The 26,929-nt window shown below is 44.5% G+C and overlaps 3 protein-coding genes across 4 annotated transcripts; 1 reads left to right on the forward strand and 2 right to left on the reverse strand.

Moving 5' to 3' along the window:
- Nucleotides 1–849: 849 nt before the first annotated feature.
- On the forward strand, nucleotides 850–10,848 carry adra1aa (adrenoceptor alpha 1Aa). Its single transcript, XM_046386941.1, has 3 exons — nucleotides 850–1,126; nucleotides 4,497–5,952; nucleotides 9,727–10,848. Exons 2-3 carry the CDS (start codon nucleotides 5,055–5,057, stop codon nucleotides 10,278–10,280), a joined length of 1,452 nt encoding a protein of 483 aa, XP_046242897.1. The 5' UTR covers nucleotides 850–1,126; nucleotides 4,497–5,054; the 3' UTR covers nucleotides 10,281–10,848.
- Nucleotides 10,849–14,931: 4,083 nt separating this feature from the next.
- Nucleotides 14,932–21,801, reverse strand: dpysl2a (dihydropyrimidinase like 2a). Of its 2 annotated transcripts, XM_046386920.1 has the most exons (15): nucleotides 21,670–21,687; nucleotides 19,844–19,907; nucleotides 19,368–19,456; nucleotides 18,957–19,141; nucleotides 18,622–18,786; nucleotides 18,275–18,336; nucleotides 18,088–18,168; nucleotides 17,928–17,996; nucleotides 17,717–17,837; nucleotides 17,474–17,630; nucleotides 17,014–17,155; nucleotides 16,738–16,908; nucleotides 16,147–16,326; nucleotides 15,325–15,517; nucleotides 14,932–15,233 (listed from the first exon to the last, which is right to left on the reverse strand). In XM_046386920.1, the coding sequence occupies exons 3-15, from the start codon at nucleotides 19,385–19,387 to the stop codon at nucleotides 15,142–15,144; spliced, it is 1,638 nt and encodes a 545-aa protein (XP_046242876.1). In that variant the 5' UTR covers nucleotides 19,388–19,456; nucleotides 19,844–19,907; nucleotides 21,670–21,687; the 3' UTR covers nucleotides 14,932–15,141. The 2 variants fall into 2 exon arrangements, with proteins under 2 accessions (XP_046242876.1, XP_046242875.1); XM_046386919.1 differs by lacking the exon at nucleotides 19,844–19,907 and having other exon boundaries at nucleotides 21,670–21,801.
- A 1,405-nt stretch (nucleotides 21,802–23,206) lies between these two features.
- bnip3la (BCL2 interacting protein 3 like a) lies at nucleotides 23,207–26,744 on the reverse strand. The gene is made up of 6 exons (XM_046386922.1): nucleotides 26,590–26,744; nucleotides 25,196–25,466; nucleotides 25,029–25,110; nucleotides 24,828–24,934; nucleotides 24,579–24,728; nucleotides 23,207–24,485 (listed from the first exon to the last, which is right to left on the reverse strand). The coding sequence occupies exons 1-6, from the start codon at nucleotides 26,639–26,641 to the stop codon at nucleotides 24,437–24,439; spliced, it is 711 nt and encodes a 236-aa protein (XP_046242878.1). The 5' UTR covers nucleotides 26,642–26,744; the 3' UTR covers nucleotides 23,207–24,436.
- Between the last annotated feature and the right edge of the window lie 185 nt (nucleotides 26,745–26,929).

Raw genomic sequence — 26,929 nt, forward strand, 5'->3', positions numbered from 1 at the left:
TAGATTACAGCCAGCAAATTACAGTGCAGTGACAGTATATCAGCTATCAGTAGAGATCAATAAAATCCTCACTTGGCACCAGGACAAATAAGTAAGTATAGCAGGAAAAAGGACAAGAGGTCAGAGAATAATAACTCTGTACTCAGGGTAGTAAGTTTCATGTGATTAGGAGGGACGTGCTATTAACTCAGCACTATTTAAATGACTTACTGTGGTACAATTATATTGTCCCAGAAATGGGGAACATAGAAAATATGTTTTGGGAAATTACACTGCTGAAAGTTGAGAAATGTGGACGTAAAACACACACACACGTTATGGTCTGAGGCTGGGCAGGAGGGTGGAGCCTACCTATGCTTTTTAAAATGATTAAATATACTGGGAAACTCGTCAGAGAAGCTTCTGTGTCCTGTCATGTCGTCTCAGCTCAGTGAAAGAGTCGAACACGTAGATCACAAACGGGCTTCCGTTCATCATCTCAACTAATGACAGCTCAGTTTTCATGAGAGATGCTCTGAAACATGCATGAGCAATGGTCAGTATTGTGTGTCACAAAGGTTTCATATTAAAGTAAACTCGGGGTATGGAGGATCCTAAAGCGGTCCTTTGTTTAACACGCACAGTGTGGGTTCCAGCATTTCAGTGGGAAAGCATTAACAACACTGACGGGGAAAACAAAAACTTTTCGAGTCGTGATTTCACCTCTTGCAGTTTGACAGTTGGTAAGGTGAGTGACGCTCGTTAATGAAACATTTCTGAATGAAAAGTCATTTTTGGTAGACAGTGACTGGTTGTGATGACGCACAGGGAGTGATGCTGAAGGGTGGTGCGGGGGGAGGCGATGCGAGGATGAGGATGAGGATGGTTGGGTGTCGGGTGGTGGGGATATACGGGGGGAAAGTGGCTCGAGGAGAAAACAGTGAGTCATCTGGTGCTCATCATCATCTGAAGAGACTTGGAGCACCTGAAGGTCGGCCGTTTCGGGCGGCACATGCGAGCGCTCTCCGCGCCGAGCGCACTTGGCTTTCGCGTCACCGCCGCCCGGTGCGAGCAGTCGGCAGTCATAGCCGTCTCCTAACGTGGTCCAGGAAAGCCATCGGGGTGTGAGAATCACATTCAAAGTTAGGTGAGTGTTGGGAAATTTAACTGAAGCGTTTGGACTGGACAGTTTAGGTCCAAATTATTTCAGCTTTAATTGACGCGTTTGTTCATTTGCTGTCCGAGCTGATGTGTTTGGATTCATTTTGTTGTTTCTGAACAATGAGCGGACTTTTGATGGAAAAAAGAGGTGATATTTCTCGGAATAATCTAATAATACATTTTACAGAAGTAGCCAAATTAACGTTGATTTAATTTAGATTTGCATCTCATTGCAGGCTGTCATTTGTTTTTAAAGTGATGAAGCAAATGATTAGTCTCATCTGAACAGGATATTTTTGTCTTTCAATCTGCGGGAGTTCCCTGACTAAAATGAAACGGCTGGCTCGCACTGCTCTATAAATAAGCTAAATTATACGCTGCTATTTCTGTTTTATTTGAATCTTTCTCCATTCACCTAAATTTGATTCTTAAAGACGACGAGGTTTTCATATGTGGTGTTATCACCTTTAATGATCACAGTGCGTGTATCGGCCCAACTGCGAGGTCTGTTGACCATCACAAGTTCCTGTCTGTGGCATTTTGTTAAGGTGGATGTCACTTTGTGTCAGGTATCCACGTAAAGTCCTCCCTCATCTTGCAGATGTGAGGAGGAGGTTGAGGTTGAGATTCCCTCCGAGCCAGGATGGATGTTTACCCCTGAACAATTAAAAGCACTGCAGACACAGAAAGAGGCTGCACATCTCAAGCTGTACGCAACGATACTGTGGATTCCTGTCCAAAGCTGGCCAGCTGCTGCACATCAGCCTGCTCAGCACAATGTTGTGTGTCCGCCTGCAAAACAGCCCAAAACACAAAGCTTGTATTTGTAGACTGTTAGTGGAGAAACATGCTTGTGACAGGGAGGACCTCCAGCGTTTCAGAAAGAGAATAAAAAGAAATGATGACTACATGCTCCTGAGCAAGGCATCTAACCTCCCGCTCCAACCTCCACTGTATGTGTGTGTCACTCTGTTTGAATATTAAACCGATCAGTGCTGGCTGAAGAGCCTGACCAGCGTGCAGCACTTTTACTGCACCTGGATTCATGTGCATCCCAAATGAAATCTCACTCTGCTCCAACTCAGACTGCAATTCAGTGAAATCAACAGGTCTTTTATCAGGAGCCCGGTGTAATATAAGCTTGTCCGTTTTAATTTCTCTCAAAATTAATCACAAGTCTTTCATTGACAAAGTGTGAGTTGGGTGAATTAATCAAAGTTAGGGCTGCTGGGCTTCACTTTCAGAAAAAAGTCTTTGGTTTGAAGAAATTTTCTGATAAAACTAATTATAATTTTAATTTTTAGTGTGATAAAGTCACTGAGACGCTACAGATGTCATAAATGCATAATAGAGCTGAGAGAATAAACTGAGAACGGGAGCACATCATGACTGAACGCATCCCATCAGTATGACTGAACATGACTTACAGTAAATCCATCAAGCTTATCTTCTCCGGCTCATTGTAACACAGTATGTTTAATATTTTAATGCAGCAGGGACACTTCATATTTTAAGCAGAGGTAACTTAATCTTTCCTACAGTGCAAAACAATGACGGTGTAATGAGCTCTTGATATCCTCCTGTGGATAAACATGTAACTCTCACTTTCGTAATTACCTTAGAGACACCTGCCCCCCCTCCTCTTCTCCCCACACCTCCTTCATCGTCTTGAGTGGGTGGGAGAAGCTCTCAGGTGCTGCATTATGATGGCTGCCGAATGCAGGCTTTTTGCCGCACCGAACGGGAGACGTAACAGTCTATCAAACATGTTAAACAGCTGTACATCCAGCGTGGAGCAGAGGTTTGTGGGGCGCAGAGGAAAAGGTCAGCCGGTGGTTAATAGTGTGGCGAGGAAGAGGAGGGGGCGGAAGACTTGAGGGGACTGCATAATGCCTTCACCCTCGCTGGTGTCTTTGCACAGTCTCTTGTGTCAGGCATGTTTTTAAGATGGAGAGAGACGAAACAAACTCGGTCGAAAAGAGGGCAACTCGGATGAACTTTTAATTTGGCCTCACATAAAGCAGCTTAACAAAATCCTAAAATCGTCAACATGGCCGCACTACTTTTACTAGTCCAATCTAATCTACGTTTAGTTAAGGAACATCCACGTTACAAATGTCAGTAATCTGCACGGAAAAGATTAATCTCGCATCTGTCAAAGTGGAGAAGTTTGCGTGGCACTAAGATATTGTTTTGGAGTCAAAGGACAGAACATTCAAAATGGAATTAGTTTGAAGCCTCGGAGTCGGAGGGGAGCGATTCAGGCCCAAATCAGCAGCGCACAATAATGTCACAAATCCAACCGTGTGACTCATTTTGCTTATGCTATACATACAGACAACTACAGTGAAAAGAGAACATATTCGTACATTAAAATAATTCATCATCACTTTTCCTTGAGAGTAACTCAAGAAGATCACCACTCACTTTCATTAACTATGGAGATTAGGGCTAGCCAACAGTTAGCTTAGCTTAGCATGGAGACAGAAAGCATGGGGAAACAGCTAGCCTGGCTCTGTCCAAAGGTAAAAGCGGAAACCAGTGGCTAAAGCTTCCCAGTTAACATGTTTTATATTCTTTCTTTAATCAAAAATGTAGAAATTACAGAGTTGTGTGCCTGAGCTAGTTTTTGGCCAGGTGGGTTTTATGATTGCTGGCCGGACCCGTGCTCTCCAGGTTTTTATGTTAACGTATTTGCCTCCAGGATTTTGTGTATAAATATGAGTGTGATGTCATGGAGAGTTTAAACATATTTCCCGAAAGGTCAACCTATTCCTGTAAAACCATTCAGAAGTGCTTGAATGCACTGATGTCAGTTAATGTCAAACTGTAACGCTGTGTATCATTTTGACCTCCACCTATATGGAGGTCACAGTGTCATATTGATTTGTTTAGACAGGGTGATCAAGAGTGAGATTAGGCTTGGGTAGGTCAGTTGAAGACCATATTGTCACCACAAAATGGCAGTAAAAGACACTGGTTTTGTGACTGAATCTGTTGCATTGTTTACTCTTCAGTTATTCTGGCCAGGCTTGATGCCATCGAGTTTTAATTGTGTGACGCCTTCCCAGATGATTTGGTGAAACAGGCGGCCCATCAGTCCTGATATCAGTTTCTTTATTCCTCAGACTCACATTGTGTTGAGTCAATAAGCTCGAGATGGACGATCTGACAGCAACTGTGGCTCAGACGCCGTCACTCGCCCACAGTCTTGAAATTTGTGAGCCGTGGAAACGTGGAAATAAAACCTCTGCAGAAATTAAGCAAATGAACAAAGCAAAGATGAATGCATTTGTTCTACTCTATGTGATGTGTCAGCTCTGTCAAAGAAAATTCTTCTGCTTCTCTTTTCCAAGGTACTGGATACTGTTGCTGAATCCTGTTGTTGGGGTAAAGTTGAATCTGCCCCTGCTTTCGACAGGAAGAGCCTGGACTCGTGCTGACCCACCATCTCATCCAGGAAAAGTGGTTTCTCAAACTGCACTTTGGTTCCAAGAACGTGCAAAGACTTTTTTTATCTAGATGTGTACAGCCGTCTATAATGCATTTCTAACAGTGTTTTTGTACCAGCTGCGTAATACCAGTTTTAACATCGGTAACATTTTCAAGATGGATTACCTGACTACAGTGCAGTAGGTTTTATCTGCATATATTAGACTTCTGCCTCTGTGTTTCTGCATGCCTCCTGTTGTATTTTTCTTGATGCTTTGCCAGCGTAATGGCTCAGTTGCTCGAGGCATCATCATTCAAATTATGTTTTGACAAGACAGACTTAATGTGGTCATTACTCTAATGGCTTTTATGAAAATGCCCTGATGTCCCTCTTCTCCCTGTAGTGAACTTAAATAGGTGTTTGTTTCAGACTACCTTTGCTGCACAGGACAGTGTCAAGAATCAGCCAAGTATTGGAATAGATGGTTCCTGTGCTGGACAATATGACCCCAGCTCCACTGACACAGAACTGCTCCAACTGTAGCCAGGTTTTAGTCCCAGAGCTCAATGTGGTCAAGGCTGTGGTTTTGGGCCTCGTGCTCGGTGCCTTTATTGTGTTTGGGATTGTGGGAAACATCCTGGTAATCCTTTCGGTTGTTTGTCACCGACACCTGCGGACGGTGACACATTACTTTATAGTTAATCTGGCGGTGGCAGATTTGCTGCTGAGCTCCACTGTACTTCCGTTCTCTGCCATTTTTGAGATTGTGGACCGTTGGTTGTTTGGACGAGCCTTTTGCAATGTTTGGGCAGCTGTGGATGTGCTCTGCTGCACTGCCTCTATCATGAGCCTCTGCGTGATCTCGGTTGACCGCTACATTGGAGTCAGTTACCCTCTGCGTTACCCGACTATAATGACAAAGCGCAGGGCGCTGCTGGCAGTGATGCTGCTGTGGGTGCTGTCAATTATCATATCTATTGGACCTTTGTTTGGCTGGAAAGAGCCGCCACCCGAGGACGAGACCATCTGCAGGATCACAGAGGAGCCGGGCTACGCCATCTTCTCTGCTGTGGGTTCTTTCTACCTCCCTCTGGCCATCATACTGGCAATGTACTGCCGGGTCTATGTGGTAGCTCACAGAGAGAGCCAGGGCCGGAGGGAAGGCCACAAGACAGAGAAGTCAGATTCAGAGCAGGTGATACTCAGGATACACAGAGGAAACACAACCGTATCAGAGGAAGAGGCCCTTCGCAATCGCACACATTTTGCCCTGCGACTGCTCAAGTTCTCACGTGAGAAGAAGGCTGCCAAGACCTTGGGCATCGTGGTCGGCTGCTTCGTGTTGTGCTGGCTGCCCTTTTTCCTTGTGCTACCCATCGGTGAGTATTTGCGACTTTGTGACAGCCCGATTCTTAATTATGTGAGCAGATGGTGTCCAAGGCTGCTGCAAAATGCCCTGTTTAGAGTCAGTTTAGTTTGTCTGTTCTGAGCTACTATAGAAACATGTCAGCGCAACATGGTGGACTCCATGGGAAGATACACGCTGGACCTTTACATCAGCTTATATGTCATTTTTTTACATGATAAATGCTAAAGGAATGGTTCAACATTTTGGGAAATATGCTTATTCATTTTATTTCTGAGAATTAAATGACAAGACTGATACCTTTCATGTCTGTACAATAAATATGAAGACCAAATTAACACGTCATTGATTGATTTTATTTATTTAATCATCCTAGAGTCCTTGGTGAGCTTCACAGGTGTTGGAAGGCAGTCAGTATGCTAAGCTAACTGTCTCAAGGCTCAAGAATCATGTTGAATAGACAGCGACTGTCAGTAACAACAAAAAATAGAAATATTGCAATTTCCCAATATGTCGCTATTCCTTTAGAGATGCACAGGACAGTCTTTTTAAATGTTTAAATCAAAATGATTTCGCAAATGAAAAAAAGTTTCATATATATTTGATCATTTCCATTTGCACATATGAGTCAGACCACTTTTAGAAAGTGGTTATTTAACTTCTGCATTCATTCATTTTACAGATCCATTCATCGATTGCCAGGTTTTTAAGTGCTGGCGAATTCAGTAGTTTGATCATGATAATTGAATTGCTCCTCTGTGAGAGCACAGTGAAGTTGCTATCATTGAGACGAGCCTTGTGACCTCTTCAGCAACGTAGTAAATACTTGGACTCGGCCAGGTAGACGCTCTATAAATAGGCTCTATAAATCTTTCATATCTCTGACAGCGTCTGCTGCCCGCCTGTCTGTAAACAAAAGCACAGTTTCAACCCTGCGTATATTCCACGGTCACAGCCCTCAATGAAGTGTAAAGCTACTTCTCTGCTCCTTCTTCTCGCCGTTACGTCCGTGACTCACTTCATCAACGCCAGGGAACAGCACATAAAGCCATCACATCACTGTCAGACCTTATATGATCTTCCCTTCGAGAACGTCCAGAAGACAAGCTTGAAGGGAAATCGCACAGCTCGCCGACCATGCATGCACTTTATGTGCCAGTGTCAGCATGGAGGGAATGTGAGGAGGAAATCCGAACCAAGTAGATTAGAGATATGACAAAGCCCTCACAAATCCCTCAGGGTTTTTTTTATTTTTTTTTATTTATTTATTCCATGCTCTCATGCTTATAAATATAGCTGTTACCATTTGGCTGAAGGCCTTTCCTGACTGGGAAATCAGAAAAAGCCTGAGCTTACCAACACTCCCTCACTAGCGCTGGCGTCTGGCTGCATACTGCTGCCACATAAGTCTGTGGACAATGATAGGTTTATCAGTGAATCACCAAGCAGTGGTTTAGTTTTGACGTGGAGAGCTGGATAGCTCATGATTGTTTGATTAGGTTTGCTGGCAGAAAAATAAGTTGTGGGAATTTGAACATGTCAGAATATTTAAGAAGATGAGTTGTTTCAGCTTTATGTTTATCTGGGGATTGTTCTGTCAAGGAGAGAGATCTCTTTGACATTTAAGAGGCTCCTGTCAGGAAGTGTGTAGCAAACCATTGGGCTGACTGAACAAATTAATACCCAACACGCCCTCTTAAATAACTGAAATGGTTGATTGCAAAAACAGCAAACAAAGCAGATGAACAATACCTGAAACAGGCTTAACAAAAGTTTGTCCCGACATCACTGTTTGGTTGGGTTTGGGCACCAAAACGCACAGGACATGAAGAGTGGTCTCCTGGCTGAGAGTCTGGGTGTCCATCCAGCTCAGCCTCCTTCCTGTGGGGACCTAATCGCTCTACACTATACCACATCACCTGACTTCCTCCTTCGCTCTCGTCACACTTACATGGCCACTACAGATCTCCGCTAACAATAAACATAAATATGGGTCATACCAAGCTGCCTGCACACACAGTTTTTCAGGTGAGGACGGTCTGTGAGCAGCTGAGGAGTTCACCTCTAAATCACAGCAGAACGAAAAGACGTTACACTCCTGCGTCTCTTTTGTGAGGGGGGCTGCTTAAAGTGACGGACATGCAGATAATAATCAGCCAACTCTGCACTTCCCCTCGGCTCTACCGAGCTTAACAGCCTCTATCAGATCATTGCTCTGGTTTAACAGCTCTACTTTTGTTTCTGACTATTTTCAGCTCTAACCTGTTAGAGAAAATAGCTGAAAACAAATTTAGCCAATAAATAGATATTTTTGAGAAGAGTTGGTGCAGGCCAAAAAACAGCTGAAATGAAGTGAGGTTTACTTACAGTCTCAAATCTCAAAAGCTGCCTCTTCAGACAAACCACATGCGCACGGTGCGGGTCATGCAGACGTTTCTGAAGGGGTTCTCAAGCTGTCATAGAATTTTCTCAACCTACAACAAGTCGTGCTTTACCTGAGGGTCACAGCAATTTGAGTTATACAATTTTCCCATGAACTTTCATTGATTTTGTGCAACAAGACATTTACAGAACGGGTGCGATACCTTTCTTTTTTCAAAACCAATCTATCAAGGGTACCGGCAATAACAGAATTGTTCTTGTTGGCACAGCTGGGGATAAAATGTATGAGCCGGAGAGCCAGGCACAAAACAATTTGCTCTCAAACTCTCTCCACCTCTTCTTTCTATCCATCTCTATATCACAGTCTCATTTTTCAAAAGCCCACGCTGGACTGTCCACAACAACTTGCCCAATAAAGTGTTTCTGCCCTTTTACCCCCCGAAAATAGACAGATAGACAGACGGATAGACAGACTGATAGTGGAATACAGCCTTTTAATTATTTTGTTGTTTCATTGACAGTCACCTACGTTCATAGTGACAAACAGGCCTGCATGTGATGTGCCTGTTAAGCCATTTTCTCTGCTTCTTCATTAAGGATCCCACTCACGCTCTCTGCTCTAAATGCTTCCTCTAATCAAAAGCAGCACTATTCATGATGACAGTTTTAATAAAATCCTTAACCTTGATGCCAAGTACCTTAATGGCTTTTTTTAGCGGGTAAAACAATTAAATATGTATGGTCTCATGTGCAGACGTAAATGGCAGCAGTGACATGTTTCTCTCAGTAGTTGCAGTTCATTTGTTATTCTCATATAAACACAACCTTTGATGCAGTAGATACAAGAGCAAGGAACCGCTGTAACCATGTGACCTACATGTTTTTAGCCACATGCTAACAGCACAGCTCGTGGGCAATATGATGAGGCAGTTCACTACTTAAAGCGCTTGAAATTGGTGAAATTATTTTGATTGGATTGTTTACTTTAGTGTTGACTTGAGTTTTCCTCTAGCATTGACATTTGTGGTTTAGAGTAAAATATATTGACCTTTACTGAATTGATTAAATGAGCTACAGAGCTATTCAGGGTCTTTAGAGGATAGAACAAACACACACAAAACTAACGACCAATCCAAACTGATTAGCAAGTGTTAACATGCTAACAGGCTAAACTGAGGTGAACCGGGAAAATATTAACTGCTTAACAGTGTTGTTGAGAATGGGTTGGTGAGCTGATGCTATCATTTAGCTACAATCTAATTTGTGTCTAGAGTTCTCACAGGGCTGCTAGCACGGCACTAGACTTGTCATGGAATATATTAAACTCTGCGTTTTAGACAAAAATCAGTTCATGGTTCCTTCTGCTGTAGTGGTAATCACCCTTCTGTGTCTAATGTCCCTACAGGCTCCATTTTCCCTGCGTACAGGCCTTCAGACACTGTCTTCAAGATCACCTTCTGGCTCGGTTACTTCAACAGCTGCATCAACCCCATCATCTACCCGTGCTCCAATCAGGAGTTTAAGAAAGCTTTCCAGAGTTTACTTGGAGTTCACTGTCTGAGAACGATCCCTAGACCACACAATCATCATCTGAATGCAATTCAGAGTCAAACTCAGGGTCACAGCCAGCCCCTCAGTCTGGGCCTGGACAGCAGGGGGGCTCCATGTCGGCTCAGCCCTTCCCCCTCCATGGCCTTGTCCAGAACCCCGTCCTCCAGGGACAGCAGGGAGTGGAGGGTCTTTTCTGGAGGCTCCACGGGCAGAGCAGGACCGGCCGAGACTAGCAGGGCAAAAGTGGCCAAACTCTGCAGTAAAAGCTTCCAGCAAACCTGCTGCTGCATCCTCAGTGGTGGGACTCCCCCGCAGGAGTCGAACTGCGCCCAGCCCGCTGCTGTCGGAAACCTTCCCACAATTAAAATCCACCAACTGTCCCTGTCGGAAAAAGGAGAGCCTGTATAACCACTGTAATCCTTCTTCCATTAGTCATGATTCCCTTTTCAAGGTCGCGGCTGAGAATATATTTCAGTTTGCTCTGTTAACGTCCCAACAGACAAACTGTGTTGCAGCAGCGTCTGCTTGCTGAGATTTAAAATGTAAAGCCTTGACATAACTCTGTGAGATCTAAAGAGACATCATAGCCAAACTCTACCACTTTAAGAAGACGTACAAGCTACTGCAGCCCATCGCAGAAATCCATCCTGTAAGCACTGAAGTGAACCAAAAGAAATACGTATAGCAGAGACACCAAAAGATCTCTGAATGTTTACATATTTTATATTACAGGAGAGCAGTTCAAATGTATAAACATGTAAATAGCAGAGTTTTTCTATAATGCATGATTTCACCAGATGTTGGAGAAGTGCTGGTCAGTGGTGCTCCTGTTGTCCAAAGTCTGCCTATGATTGTGTTCCTGTTGTCAAACTGCTGTTTGTGTGCTGCTCTGTGCACAGTAAAAACCGAGGGACCTTGTGTACTTCCACGTCACATTACAATAAATTTGTATGACATATTCCTAACAAGGGATTCATGAGGACATTTTTGGACTCTGGTTGTTGTTTCTTTTGGTTGATTCAATGAATATATAGCCCCTCCGAACCTCCACTTCATCTATCCCCATTCCCACAATTTCATGTCCCTCCGAGCGGTGCCAGATGGGTGTCCTAATATACTTGTGTGGAATTTTATCTGACCTTGTGGTTGCTGACCTCAATCCTGACCAGCCCCCAAGCCTCTTAAAAAAATCCACCAGATTTAGAGATGTCAAGTGAAGTCAGGCACAGTCTCAGACATTCTTCTCTCAGGCCTTTGTCTTTGTTTCGCTCTGAGAGCCTATCTTGGCTCTTCGTCGAGTCTTCTTCATCTGTGTGGGTGCTGTTTACAAGTGCGAATGCTGAAAGGCTGAGCGTGCTAAGTGTGAGTCCAAGACTGGAAAGTGTCTCTCTGTTTACGCAGAGGCATCAAAGGGCAAGAGGACAACCTCTGCCATCCGTATTGATTTATTTTCCCCTGGCTACTCCTTCTGTAGTGGGAGATGTACTCCCACTGAGTGCGAGAGGGAGGAGAAACAGCCAGCATACCCGTCTGTGAGTTAAGCTCAGTCGTAGAAGTGGATTCGACAGCTTTCCCACAGGGGAGGGACCCGCCGAGGCAGCGAGAGTGCTTGTCTGTGTCCGCGTTGTCATTGACTAGCATGGCTGTGAACCTGTAAATCACACCGTCTCTGCCCAGATGCCATTAGGAGAGCAGCTAGCAGCCGCAGCAATAAACTACAGATGGTACAGATGACCTAATTCACCCTTCCCCTTTATTGTCTTTCTCTGTATGTGCAGAGTGGTGGGATTATGAGCCAAACCTCAGCCAGTCAGTGAATACCTGTGTGCCCTGCTTTATAAAGATATATCATCTTCCAGATGCAATAGCTGTAATGAATACCATTATTAGATCTGCAGCCTCGCAGCAGTCAGATATAGACTGGAACAGGGAAAGAACAACCCCCCTGTGTTTCATCAGCTCTCCCTCATCTATCCAGCAGTCTAATTTTATGTATTCATGATGAAATGATCAATACAATCTACATTCCCTCAGTGATGCTTTAATACTGTGCTACATTATTGCGCCCGTATGCATTGATCCTAAAGGGGAATAAATCTTATCATGAATACTTATGGTGCTAAATTAATATTCATGGTGATATTACAGCGATGACAAACTGCTGTGGACTTCCAGTCTCGGTGTCTGTGTTCCAGCAGATTGAGAGCACAGCAAGTGCAGCTGGTGAGTCATGTTTGCACACTTTTCCCAGGAGAGCTTAGCTTTGTAAAGTCCTCCTGATGCTTTCTGTGTTCCCTCTAAAGCAGCCATCAGCGGGTGAAGATGTTGACATTACAGGATTCCCCTCTCCTGTTTAATCAGCGGACTCATCATGCTAAGTCCTAATTGGACAAATGTCAGACAGCCAGAGGAGCTTCACTAATCACAGGACTGCTGTTGATGTGTGCACTCACTGTGACAGCTCAGTTCATTTCGCTGTTAGCGTCCCTGTGGGTGAAGTGCTGAAGGAGTTGGAACAACAAGATGCTGCCATGGAGGCCAGGCTGGAGCTTTGGCTCCACCTAGTGTCTGGCTGCATTCACTCCATCCACTGACTCAGCAAAAGAGTTCGTTTCCAAATTTGAAATCAACAAGTTTAGTAATCTTTATATTTATGTATCTGTAAATCCAGAAGGTTCTTGAAAGACTTGTGTAATTCGGTACAGTGCCAGTTGGTATACTGCTTATTAATTAATTCTACCTCCAGCTGATTGCTTACGTGACTGAGAATCTTTTTATCAGTGGAGGAAGAAATTCATAGCGTTTCTTAGGTGGAAGTTGCATTGCCACAATGTAAAAGTACTGATTCACAAGTAGAAAGTCAAAATGTTAAACTTTACTTATGTAAGTATAAAATTAGCCCTCACACCCAAAAATCAAACATTTTATTAAATGTTTTAAGAAACATTTCTTTGTATCCGATATTGTTTTTCCACAAAAAGATTCAGTTAGCAAGTTATTTACTCCTTACACCCTCAATGAAAAACTGGCAACATTTTCCAAGAAGGCCATATCTGTAAGTCATTCATAGTGTATTATAAAGTGTTCATAATGCTTTATGACTACACTCATTAACACACATAATGCTTTCTGGTGTCAACGATCATTAAACATCATAGACGTGTCTTATAATGAATCGTAGGGTCAAGTGTCTTACGGATGATCTTGACTAATTATCAACTAGAGGTTGACTGATGGGGCTTATAATGCATTATGACTACCTATACTCACATGTACACACCTGAACAATCAGGTGTAGTAAGGATGCACAGTGTGCTATAACAGTCCATGCAGTATGTTATCACTGAATGCGTACAGTACACATGGACGCATCTATGAAGAAAGCAGGCCTCATCATAACATTTCATTATAGTTCAGGAACATTAAAAGTTCATAAGGTTAACTTCCTCCTTGTGTATAAAAAAAAAAGAAGTCAGCACAGTATGTTTCATTTTTATTATTTTAATCCACTGAAGTCAACACGGATAAGGTCAAATGCTGACAGGACTGATAATCCCCCCCTCCCCAAAACCCCCCTGGTATCCTACAAAACATACATGACCGAGAGAGTATCACACCTGCTGGGAGAGGGTCAACAACAGTGCTCAACGTCACAACTCAATCACCATTACCAAGAAACTCCCCCAAATGTAAATCACTTCACATTAGAGTTTGGAAAATACAAAACCTACACTTGACAAGGCAGTGAGGAAGAAAATAACGCAGTGTTTTACAGTATGGCCGCGCTGCGCCGCGAAACTGACAGCCCGTCGTGGTTCGGTGAGGACGGCTACTACCTCGAGTGAGTCTGGTGTCGACCATGTTGGCCAGGTAGGGGAGGGCAAAGGTAAGAGGAGAAAAACTGGATATCCGTTAATTCATTCACAACACTAACACAGAGAACAGGGGACACATCGGCACACTGTGAGGGGATTTCATATACACACTGAAGCATTTTTTCATCAGGTCTCAATGTTCCGTTCTTGAAAGAGCCTTCATGGATACAGTGTGCTATCAATATCTTACACAACAGGCAGGCAAGTAGTTCAGTTCAACAAATATCATAAAACATACAGACATTTCCAACACAAATAAAAAGTTGCAAGCCTCACACAGATTTACCTTTTTGGATTGTTACGGGTGCAAAACCAATTCTGCCAAAACATTTCGACTGCTTGTTATTACAGAGCGTACACAACTGCTGTGTGGAGGTGGACATCATCTGCACAAATACAGCAAAGGTCATATAGCACCAGGTGCACAGAGGCTGCCGGCGAATCTCCTGTCCGGCGTCTTCGCGGTGTCTGTCCTCAGCAGTGCACACCGACAACCTCTTAGCAAACATGACGGAAACAAAACGGTGAAATGAGAGAAAAAAAGGTTCACGGTATTTGGACAAAATGTCATGCGCCAGCAGTTTCTCCCCCCATAATCAGGGTGGAGTTTAATGAGTGGTTTGACCCTAAAATACCCTTTCTTTTCCTTTCAGTGCAGTCACTGCTTTTCTAAATGACTCAAATTTATAAAAACATAAACATCAATTAAAAAAAAAAAGGAAGACGAAGGTGAATCGTTCAGCTGCACACAGCACCTACACAAAAATCAGGTGTTTGAGATGCAGGTATTCTACTGTCCAGATCTTCTATGGTTAGTGTGTTCAGTGTTTCTGTGGCACCAGTGTAACAACATCCTTGTACTAAAACTGGAATCTTCCAGCATGGACAACTGAGGCTTTACTTTCAGCTGAAGGTGGCTCTGTAACAAGACCACCAGCACATTCTAACTCATATCTGGGAAATGAACAGCGCATGAAGAAAAACTGTGAACACCTCAAGCTTCTAAAAATGCCCCGCCTCTTCTTGGGACTAGTTTTCTGTCGTTTTTCTGAGCCAAGAGGGCAACTAAACAGCCCTAACATGCACAAGAAAAAAAATGGTGCAGAAAATGTAAACAAAATAATTAAAAACAGATAAAAACCTGCTTCGATTCACTTGATGCTTCCTTGACTATGGAATATGGCAGGAGAGATGAAAGAAAATGGAATAGTGCCTTCTTCTTTTTTTTTTGCATGAGGTGACATGGTGGTAGTGTGTGAATGAGGGTGAATGGAGTGTTTTCGGGTGGGATGCAGCGGGATACAGAGGTGACTGGATGTGATGGCGACAGCAGTGAGATCAGGGCCCCTGGTCCCGTGTTGGCCTGCACCCCCGGCTCAGTTGGAGAGCAGAGCTTAGCCGAGGCTGGTGATGTTGGCTTTTCCACCAGGGGGAGCCACGATGCGCTGAGTGGTGCGGCGAGGGACGTTGTCATCAATCTGGGCCCCTAAAAACAAGACAGCACAATATGAAATCAGTGCCTGACTCTGAAAGAGGCCGACTGGCAGGAATGAAAGGCGTCCTTCGCTTTCGCTCACCAGACAGACTGAAGCCAGACTGGTGAAGGTTGCGCACTGGCTGGTGAGGAACCTGCTGTGGCTGCTGCTGCTGCTGCTGCTGCTTGGCAGGGGAAGTCTTCACTGAGGACACTGCGGACACCTTTGGAGTCACAGTCACCTCACACACCGGCCCGTCGTACTGGCCCCTGGGGACTCCTCGCAATTCTGTGAGCTGCACGCACAGACGCAGTTCAGCAGACCACCGGTTACTCTTTATTGTAAGAGTTTAAACATACAGTATGTCATTTCCACCTTAAGGGCTGTCAATCAAAGAAATTAAAAGAAAAGCTGTGGTTTGGTGACTTAATGAAGCACCGCGAGATCATGGGAGTTGTTGTTTCACAGATGTATAAACAGAATTAAATGCCAGACCCAAAGTTGGTGCATATTCAACCCACTAAGAATTGCTTGCCCGGCGCCTGTGGTTTTCTAGCTTCCATGTTTACTTGCTGGTTGCGCAGCCCACTGAACACGTGCACTAGTGTCTCACGGGCCCCGCCCACGAGTTCCTGCACGGGCCGTGGCGCCATCATATCCAGGTTTAAATGACACTTTCACAAACTCAGGTGGAAACGTTCATGGACGAGGCAATGCTTTAATTTAGTCACGCTCGCTGACTGCTTTCCTTACTCTCTGAGTCTGTCTCGCAGTTGATACCGACAGACGACCAAATGAAACACATTGTTAACTGAAAAAAATTACAGATTACGCTGGGCTTGCACATCGATGGAGAACATTCAGGATGATGTAGGCACACAACTCAGTTTGTCCAAGGTGTGACTCCATGCAGTTAGAACTCACCCTGCTGCGAGCCTTTATCCTCTTGTACACGTGGTCAGAGAAGGGTTTGCGGCTGATGTAGCGCCCACAGCCCTCCGTGGTGTGAAGGCTGCCCTCCTCCAACACGATCTTCCCCTGGCTGATCACCACCACAGGACCTCCACGCACTTCTGTGCCCTCAAAGATGTTATACTCCACAGCCTGGGAGGAAGAGAAGCGAGCCGATCAGGACGCAGCTAAAACGAGGGAATGCTGAGTGATTAGCATAAAGCAGACTACTTTAAAGTCATATTCACTTGAACACCAGATAGCAAAATTATCTGAGAGTTGTTGTTTTGCCTGCAGGACAACAGGACATTGTTCGCTCCAATTTACATTAAAGATGGTCTGCATTACTTTGAATGAGATTATACTTGCAGACCCTCTAAGTTTAAAGCCTATTTACACCTCGTTTCTGTGTTGTTAATAAATCTACTGTTGCACCAGAATAAGCGTATTAATACCTTTAACAGTCACTGTATTTCTCTTCTTAACAGGGCTGGCTTTGCACATTATACCACACGAATAAATGAATGAGGATAAGAGTTGAGACAAGCGAGGAAATCGTCTGACCAGGTTGTGGCTCTTGGCTGTGATGATCTTAGTCATGTCTGGGTCCCACAGCACGAGGTCGGCATCGGAGCCCACAGCGATGCGGCCCTTGCGGGGGAACAGGTTGAAGATCTTGGCTGCGTTTGTGCTGGTCACTGCCACAAACTGGTTCTCGTCCATCTTGCCAGTCACCTTTTAGGACAGGACATCAAATCACATACTAACATCTGAAGAGCCCATTTGCTTACTGCTAGGAACTTTTTGGAACATGTGAAAAGCGGGTCGTTTCAAGCTCACCACACATTTGTCCCAGATTATAGACATCCTCTCCTCAGTGCCATTGGTCCCCTCTGGGATTAGGGAGAAGTTATCTTTTCCTACTGCACGCTGAGAAGTCTGGAAAGTGCAGTGAGCACTACCAGTCACCTGCAAGTCCCCGCTATAGAGGAAAGAAAGCATCCAAGGTCAAGGTGTGGAAATTTCAAAATAAAAATATTTTGAGGCTTGGAATACACATACACATGACAGAATTGCAAAAATGTTTAATTATTTATGTATTTGAAGTAACCTTACAGGAATTTACAGAATGAATTTATTCAGTGCCTCATTAAGTTAATGTAAATGTCACAAAGGGCATTTCATAACGAGTGCGGTCACAAAAGAGAGGTCTGGCTGAGTAAAACTAAAATGCAGCACACAGCAGCAACACGTCAGATTGTCCACCAGCTAACTTTAGGTCCTGGCACGGAGTACCTACCATGACAACAGAGAGCTGAGGTAGTCGGGGGTGGTGGGATCAGGACTGAGCGGTGGAGAAGTCACAAAGGCTGCAGCCTTGGCCCAGTTCTTGCTCCAGTAATGGGTGCCGTCTGTGCCCAAGCTGGCGGATATGGGCTCCCCGTAAACCACCGCGCCTACAGGAGTAGTCAAGATGTTGTAAGAAAAGAAGGTGGAAGCCAGATAGAAACGATCAAAAACAGCTACAAAAATCTCTTTTTACCCCTCTTCCTGGCGAGGGCAATGACATCAGCAGCACTCTTGCTCATCACCTTGGTGATATAAAGGGGGCAGTTGGTCTGATTGGCTATGGTGACAGAGCGGTTGACTGCCTCAGCCTCCACCTGCAGACACACAAAGGGAGATTCATCAGTTACATCTGGGTGTGAGGCACCCCACAAACCCTTCCTCTTTTCAGTCCTCCTCAGTCTTACCTCCTCTGGGCGGCTGAGCACATGACCTTCAGGGCCGGTGATCCCCAGCTCTAGAATACGTCTCTGCTCCTAAAAAAAAACCCACAAGAACATTATGATCCCAAATAGCAATTACTTCTTACAGCTAAAACACGACCGCCTTCATTCGTGGTTCTGTTACCTCTGCGATGATGTCTCCATTCTCAGCGTGCACCTGTGCAATGGCTCCAAGGTCTCTGATGACACTTAACACCTCATAGATCTAAAAGAAAATGAAACATGCTGGTCATCTACGCCAAAGACATTTAACAGACTCAAAAGCATAAGCTGTGACAACTCAGAAGAGCCTGCAGAGCCGCAGAGCGTACCTGAGAGTCAGAAAGTTGGAAAACATCCTTATAAGCCAAATAGACCAGGAAAGAGTTGACACCTGAAGACAGAAAACTTATGAGAGAAAACAGCCAAAGGTGGAATAAAGAGAGCGAAAGGGGGGAAACCCAGAGCGAAGGAGAAAAGTCAAATCAAAAGGATAAAAATTACAAAGCAGAAACATATAGTTAAGGTCTATTTGACTTTTTTCCCCATGCAGTGGCAGAAACACTGAAACATAACGACTGAGAAACCTTCCTGCACCCATAAAAGTGGCAGTAAGATAGCAATTTTTGCTCAGACTTGATGTACGTGTGGATGCAGTGTAAATATGCTGAATGCATACCATGATCCTTCACTAGGGTCTCCATCTCTTCTTGAGTGCCTTTGTTCCACTCGGTGATGTCCACATGCAGAGAATAGTCGCAGCACGACTTGCCGTCAGCCCACTCCCTCCACTGTTTGAAAGCTGCAACCAGGCTGGCGCCAGGCTCCGGCACCACGTGGTCAACTACAAAACACAAACAGACTGGTTGGATTTCATGTACATGACTAAAATACGTTATTAAATCATACGCTTGACGACATGCACAACTGCACGCTTATGATCGCTGCAACAGGATGACTGCGTTTTAAACCGATTGAAAACGCATGTGGAAATCTGCCTGCTCTGACACATACTGATCATGGTCGTCCCCCCAGCCAGGGCCGCCCTGGTGCCCTGGTAGAAGTCATCAGCTGCCACCATGCCTCGGTCAGGCATCTGGAATCGGGTGTGAACGTCAATCCCCCCAGGCATCACCATCCTCCCATGAGCCTCTATGATCTTAACTCCACCAGGAACGATGAGGTTGTCTCCAATTTGCCTGCAGGAGACAAATGAAGGGGAAAACACTGAAATGAGAGAAGGACACATGATAAAACTGAGACAATCTAGATTCCAAAAATCAAGGTAAAGATGTGCCTTCTTGTAGGCATAATGAAATATTTTCTGTCATCCGTCATATCACTCCTGTAGCAGTTAGAAGACAATTTTTTGTAACAATAAAAGTTCAAAGAAAGCAGCCCTGTTACTCTTCAAACAGAACTTACTTGATGACTCCATCCTCCATGTAGATATCAGCCAAGAATGACTGATCATCGTTCACTATCTTTGCTCCTTTGATGAGGAGACGGTCACTCTGAAAGGAGGAGACATATCACCCATAAAGCACAAACATTTCAAGCCGTCTGCTGAGAAGAGTAAAAGAACAAGAAATCATCTCTGAGTTCAACAGTGCAACAGTAAATTTGAATTTCAAAGTCAAATTTCCTTTTCAGAGGAGAAAAGAAAATCTTGGGCCAACTTTAGTGATTCAGTTAGCATTTCCCAGTTTGCTCAGAGAAAAGAGACTTTGGTGAACGAAAGGTCACCACGGCGCTCAAACACAAACATGGAAACAAAGATTAGAGTTGTTCCACATCATCATAGCAGTGATGTCATTTGAACGGCGGCCGTGAAAACAAACTTATCCTCTTGAAAACCTCGAGTGAGAGCATAAATCCGAGAAGCACAATTAACAATTAACCTGTCCAAGATGAAGGACTTGCGTTCTAGGCTGACCTATTTCTCCTGCAGGCTTCCCAGGGTCTCTGAGGACAGTAAGGAGAGATAATGAAGACAAAAGGGGTTTACTGAAAACCTCACAGCAGGACGGACTCTAACGTTTCTAATGTGCAGAGTGGGCGGACGGGGACAGCAGGAATGCATTAGGTATACAAGCTGTGGCGGCACTGATGTGATCTTCCAGCCCATTACTCTCATATAAGTGGGTCATATAACCTATGAACTCTCTGTGCCTGAGTGGTCAGCGACGAGCGCAGTGCGGCTGTCATATACCTCGGCACTGAATGGCTTCCACTTTGCACTGCTGTAGCCCTGAACTCCTTTGGATGCACGACATTGGATTTTTGCAGATATCCAGTATGTTCCAACTTGTTCCGGCCACACATATTTTTGCCTACATAACTGCAGAGGACATCAAGTCTCTCCTGTAGTGGATTTAATATATTATTACGCCTATTTTTATTGTGACGCCCCACTGGCTGATGCAGACATACAATGCTTTTCAAAATGTAGACACCTTCACTAAGCAAAGGAAAAGAGAAAGCTTCTTGGTCATTGGTTTGTGTTGTCTTATCAGCAGAAATGTTCATGTTGGGCTGATGACAATATTTCATCATCCAATACTGATGTGTGCTGGTATTACTGTTCATCCCTACTATATCTGTGGTAAAAACTCACCGCTGTGACTGCACAAATGAATATGATGAAGAAGCACCACCCTGCCAGTGAGGCTATGACTACAGCCTCCACAGCATTGTTATAATTCCTGCTCTGAACACTTTGATTTTGAACAAATTCAGGTAATGTTGTTCAGGGACAAAGCCTGATCACTCTGCTTCATAAGTGCACCACAAGTGCTGTCTGACTGTGAGTGTGTCTGAGGGCCTGGGGGCCTGCTGCAGAGTTACTGCTGTCTGCATGTTGTGTCTGGGATGTCAGCTCTGTATGTTTAGAACCTTGTCTCAACCTGTGAAAGAGACCTGACAACTACCCAGATATCTGCCTGCAGAAAACAGAGGCTGACCCTGAGTCAGTCGGGTTCGGTCTTATTAAAAGATCTATCAGATCTGGCTATCACAGTTGCATGAGGAAAGCTTAGGGAAAAAGGTTTGGATGGGTGCTGCCCGATGACCTACTTTACAAAAGAGGTTTTACTTCTTTTAACTGTCACGACATCCCTGCTGTAGGCTCTAAATACTGTGCTTTCTGGCTGAAAAGCTGCACCACAAAGCAAAACAGACATTATTAATGCCAAATTCCAGTTTCCTGCAGAGTTCGATAACCAAAGCTTGCCCTTGCTGCAGCATTGGAGGGTTTCGCATAAATCTTGTTCTAGGAAAATACAATAAAGACCAGTGAAGAGGATGAAAGATGACATGATGACAGTGGCAGTGGGAGAACCTGCGCCTAAGCCTTTTAACTACACCCTACAAGCTGAGGATGCTGCCAGAGGAGAGCGAAGTAATGACAGCTAAAGGAGAAAAGAGCAGCCCGATGTGCTCACTATATATATATGTTATATACGTACATATACATGAAACACTTCAGCTCCAAATAGTCAAAGAGCCTGCTGTGAACCCACTGGCTGGTTACCATTATTCCCCTCAGCCTCTCAGTATGGGAGGCTGAGGCAGGGCTGCTGCCGGTGACAGCGTCAGTGTCAGTGAATGGACGCGACAGCTAAGCGTTGGCTAGCTTTTGATTTAATCCCGAGGCTAACGGCTCGTAACAAAAACACCACCACTGACGGTGAACAGTATATCTCTCGATCAATTAAACGATACTCACTGTAATTCGTGGAATGTTCTTCTTTCCTTGGTAACCCGACATTTTGAAGATGCCTCAGACACAGCTGTCCCCTGCCTGCCTCTTGGCTAACGCTAGCTAGCTAGACTGGAAAACCTCAGCTGCCAATGAAAGGATGAATGGATGCTCAGCCTGTTGGCCAGTCGACGCCCCGGGTGAGATGTGCCTGTCTGACAATTTCTGTCGATAGTAGGTGAGATTTGCACAGTGCGCCCTCGCAGATAAATTTAAACGACTAGCTATAGCTTTGTCTAACAGTTCTATCCTTGGATTTACTGCTAGAAAAGGTCTCAGAGGACCAGACCAGCATCAAGAAGAGAAGGGCCACAAAGAGATACCGCGCATGCGCACTGCCCCGCCCTGCTCAGCTCCAGCTCCATGTTTCCTTGATGTGCTGTCACCAGTTAGGGCTAAACAGGTTAAACATCACCTGTTTAATTGACTGTGTCAGATCTGCAAGGGGCACAGATCTCAGCAGATTCTTGGAGAATAAAATAATAACCGTGATTAACAACTAGGCTTACTTATTTTTCTGTAAATAAGATGGCCAGTCTGTCATCATCATGATGATCCTTTGCCCCGGACACACAATGTCTTATAACTTCATTGCTTTATGTATTATGAGTGTAAGAAAACATTGATAAGTTTGTGTCTCACAATATCTTCTTTAATAATACTTTACTGATTCTCAAAAATGCTGTATTGATTTTTAATAAGGAAGGTTGATAATTGGAGGCAACTATTATTGTTAACAGTTAAAATCAGTTAAAAATCCTAAAAAATGTTGGACCTATGACCACAAAGTTGACAATTTGATCCTCGGACACACAGGATAAGTCGTCATCATCTGTTATTAACACTGAGGAGCCCTTAAACAAGAGCCTTAACCCCCAACGTGCTGCTTAGTGGTCCACTGTGGATATACTGGGCACCTTTCAGGTGTGCGTCTAACTGAGAGCATGAACAAATCCATTCCTTGATTTAAAAACTAAATGCATGTATATATTTCAAACCTTAATTAAAACTGTAAAAATGCAGCAGCAAGTAACATTACAGTTATCTCATACTGGATTTAAGTTACGCTTTAAGAAATATTAGGATAGAAGGGGAGTTCAGCTGTGCAGAAGAACATAATGATACATTTCATTAGCTATTATGACTTAAATTCTGCATTAAGTCCTTTGGCGCTCTATTGACTCCCTTTGTATTTATGTCTCAGCCACTGTGTACAGTACAAACTTTATTGAAATTCCAAAATGCTCCATATTGCACACTGATCAACTGTACATAAGCCTGTTATCATGACAGTTCTATAAGTTAGTATGAGTTATATGATGCCTTAAAGCCTGAATGCATGTTGAGTGCTTTAAAACCAATACAGCCAACACTGTACATTGTGGTCCATGACTTTTCATATGACTCTGTAATGTCATCCATTAATAGAAGAATCATCCAGTCATCCAACCAGTGTCAATATACAGAAATCACATGCACGTTCTTCAGGAAATGCTCCACTAGGTTCTCTGGAAGTTCTGCACACACACTGTACACTGTTTATTGTATTGTAGCATGTGAAATGATTGCACAGTGTATTCTAGATAAAAGTTAGACAACACTCTTAAATGAGGCCTCTGGTTATACGTTCCACTGTGGTGGTTTCTGCCACTGATGCTTTGGCAATTTAACAACAGCAAAAACACATTACGTCCACTGCCACGATGCTATATAGTAACAATGACATAATATGCATTTATATCAATGTATAAACAAGTTATACACTGTCAAAAGGTGTACGCGGGGCAGATCACAGCTTAAATTATTCTTCACATCTATATCTTTAAATAACTCAACATATCGTAAAATCAAAGAAACAGTCTAAGATAAATCACCAATGTGCAGTGGTGAGACATACAAATTTGGCACTTTGCCATTGCTGCTATGTTACGTTAAAGAAGATATGTAGGCAAAAGGAAATAACAATAGCATATGGCCTGGTAAACTGCCATCCAGCTTAGGCTCCACTATCACAGGTACTCAAGCAACCCCACTGTAAAGGTTTGCAGCTACATGCTAGATTAACTTTAAGAAAAAAAAAAACAAAGCTTTGAAAAGAAACCCTCAGGAGTCAACATGATACAACTTCTACTCTCAAACACGCGTGGAATTTAAAAACAAATCCCACAGTGCAGCATCATTTGTCTGCCCCCAGTAACTGCATCTTGAGTGTTTAGCTAAAAAAAATTAAGGCGATAAAAGTCCTTTCTGTTTCCAGAGCCAATTCAGGTTGTTGGTCTTGCAGATATGGCGCATATTTTTGGTTCAGACACTTCTGCCTACTGGGACACCAGTGGAGAAATTAAGCTTGGGAGGCCAGATTTCTCATGACATAAAATCAAAACAAGTAGAGAAACTTCAACCCTGAAGCCACCGGACATCAAATCCTCCTCATAAGTTTTAGAGTTTACGGGATGACTAATATCTTCCAGCTCTAAGAAGGTCCGTCATCTACTAGATTCAAGTTAACGACAGCTGCTGGGGAAAACGTCGCCCAGTGTCAAAACGTGATGGAGTGCGACCACATTACATCATGTGTATTACTCTATAACTACATCTACAGTGTGACAGAATTTAATGCTGATTGGAAGAGAAATGTGGGCGTACAACAGATGCAGAGAGACAGCTTGACTACAGGAGGATGGCTGAGAGACTTGGAGACAGGAGAACATCCAGGCACTGCTTCATCTTCTGTTCAGTAAGAGCTGGTGGAGGCCGTGGCAATTCTCTTCCCGATGTACACCCTGGAAAACGGATCCAGGAAACACACGATCAGGAAAAAGTAGCCACGCTTTGTGTCCCTGCATGAATACAGAAGTGCATGAATTCAGACTCACCCGAGGCCGAGGGCGACGATGTGCGAGATGAGTAAGGATGGGATGAAGACTTTGAGGAATTCGGCAGAGAAGATGCCACCTTTCTTCATGACTCCACTCTTTCTCATACTGAGAGATACCGAACGTCGGGGGTGCCTGAAGTGGAACTCCCTGAGAGGAATAATCAATCGGACGGTTAACGGTAAATCATCTCAGACAACATCCTGAACTGCTACTAGGAAATCATTCTGCGTGTGAGAGTTCGCTCACTTTGGTGGAATGTTTTCCGGTCTGCTGGACCAATCAGCGACCCAGTCTACCTCTTTGTTGAGCAGGATGTCTTCCTCTCTGTCCTGCTCCGGACCTTCTTCCTCTGACTGCAAATGTGCAGGGAAAGCAATCAGGTTTTGGGGTGTAATGAAACAACCTGAAAGGTGTCTGAACTTCAGCGAGCTGAGCTTGTTGCTTTACCTGACTACCTCTTGGGCTGGGCATCTCCACATCAAAAGTTATCTGACCCTCATCGTGATCCGGACTGGGTGGCCTGTGAGGACTGAGATAACATGCCGGGATGAAAAACTTTGTCAAAACAAACACCCGTCTGACATTTAAGAGCATGCGACCGCCTCCATTCCTACCTGTCACAGGACGAGCTACTGGGGCTGGATTCATGCTGTGCATCCAGCAGGATCTTTTCCATGTCCCCGTTGTGGATTGACGAGGATGACGGCACATGCTCTAGTCCTCCGATCAGGGTTTCATCGTTCTCAGGCACCACTTCCAAGGTCTGCAGAGTTTGACTCATGCCAGCATTGGCGTTTATTTGGTCTGCGGCGGGTATCATTAGCACACTGGCCTGCGTGGCCTGGCCTCCTGTGTTTTTATTCAGCTCCAGCTCTACCCAGGAGCCTTGGCAATGCAAAGGTCAAGAGGAGGGAGGAAGGAAGGGAAATTAAGCTTGTTGTGTTAAAGTGCAAACCAAACTGCATACCACACAGAAACGCTCCCCTGCCTCCTTTTAAATGGAAACAGCTGACCTACATTTTCTGCACTACTGACACCGCGCATTCAAATGGACTGGCTGTGCACTGCACACATGCACACATGTCTTTGTGCCACTGGCCCACAAACAGCTTGCACCCCCCCCTCCACCCACCACCAGCGAACCAAGGGTTATGTAACCCGTCACGGGCAGCAGGTTTTCTTGAGCACAGAATGCGAGCCTTGTGGGGAGCAGGACACTCCTGTTTCGACGTTCGAGGCTCGCAGAAATGAAGATAACATCTATACGTTTCGACCACGCACGCATGCATGGCCGAGTGCACATCCACAGCGGAGTTTGTCATCAATGAGACGGGTTGCATAACTGTGTAGTGCAGCGAGCGAGACAGTTTGCCCAGACATGTCGCTGTTCCAGCTGTGATGTTGTTATATAAAGCGCTCGGCCCGGATTTATGTCCAAGCGAACGTTCCCGTCCTTAAAGAAGCTGTTTACCGGAACAAGTCCGAACACACACCCTGCAAGTTCGGTGTTTTAGATGTGTTTTGGGAGCTGTTGTTCTGCAGGGCGCTTGGCTAAACGTTTTGCCATTGTCTTCCTTTTGAATTAATGTTCACCTTGTGAGGCTGCGGCCTGTTAAACAGAGAAGCAAGGCCACAACACGAGGAATGGGAGTAATCTGACCCATAGTAAGACAGGTTTTAACAAACAGTCGCGAATAAAAGCAACCTTTTTACGTCTTTTGTCCAAAACTTGTTTTCATTATGGCTAAATCCCGCCCAACGCCGTCCTGCGTCCGTGATTGGCTACCATTCCATCAATCAAGCACTTCTCCCCACGCAATTGGCTATCTTGCGGTGACGCGAAACAGCATCACCCTCCACCCCTCAGGAGGAAATACCGTGCCAGATGTAACTTTAACATTTTAAAATATCCGTTACACGAACATTCTCACAAACATCTGCACCCAGTAAGCGAGGCTGAAGTAGCCTTCGAGGCGCGGAGCACGGACAAACTGACGGCGGGACGTACCTTGAAGTCCGGATTCTTCGTTATTGTTGTCTTGAGCAGCAGTGGTGGACATGTTGACTACCCAGTTCTAGCATTCATCAACATGACACGCAGACAAACTACGAAGTGCGCAGGCGCAGAGTCCGTCCAAAGTCCGGAGCTCAAGCAGTTAAGAGACTTAAAGCAGACTCCGGATGAGCGATGGGTTGTTATTTCATTTACATAAAGGGCAGGACTGCTGTGTTGAGTTATAACAATATTCAGGATAATTTATGCATGCAGGCCAGAATTTATGAATGAAGTGAATAAATGCTGCGTTGGCGGGACTTGGCTGTTAATGTGGGGAGGCAGGCAGGTCCGT

Source organism: Scatophagus argus, chromosome 4 (assembly GCF_020382885.2).
Source record: "Scatophagus argus isolate fScaArg1 chromosome 4, fScaArg1.pri, whole genome shotgun sequence".
NCBI lineage: Eukaryota > Metazoa > Chordata > Actinopteri > Scatophagidae > Scatophagus > Scatophagus argus.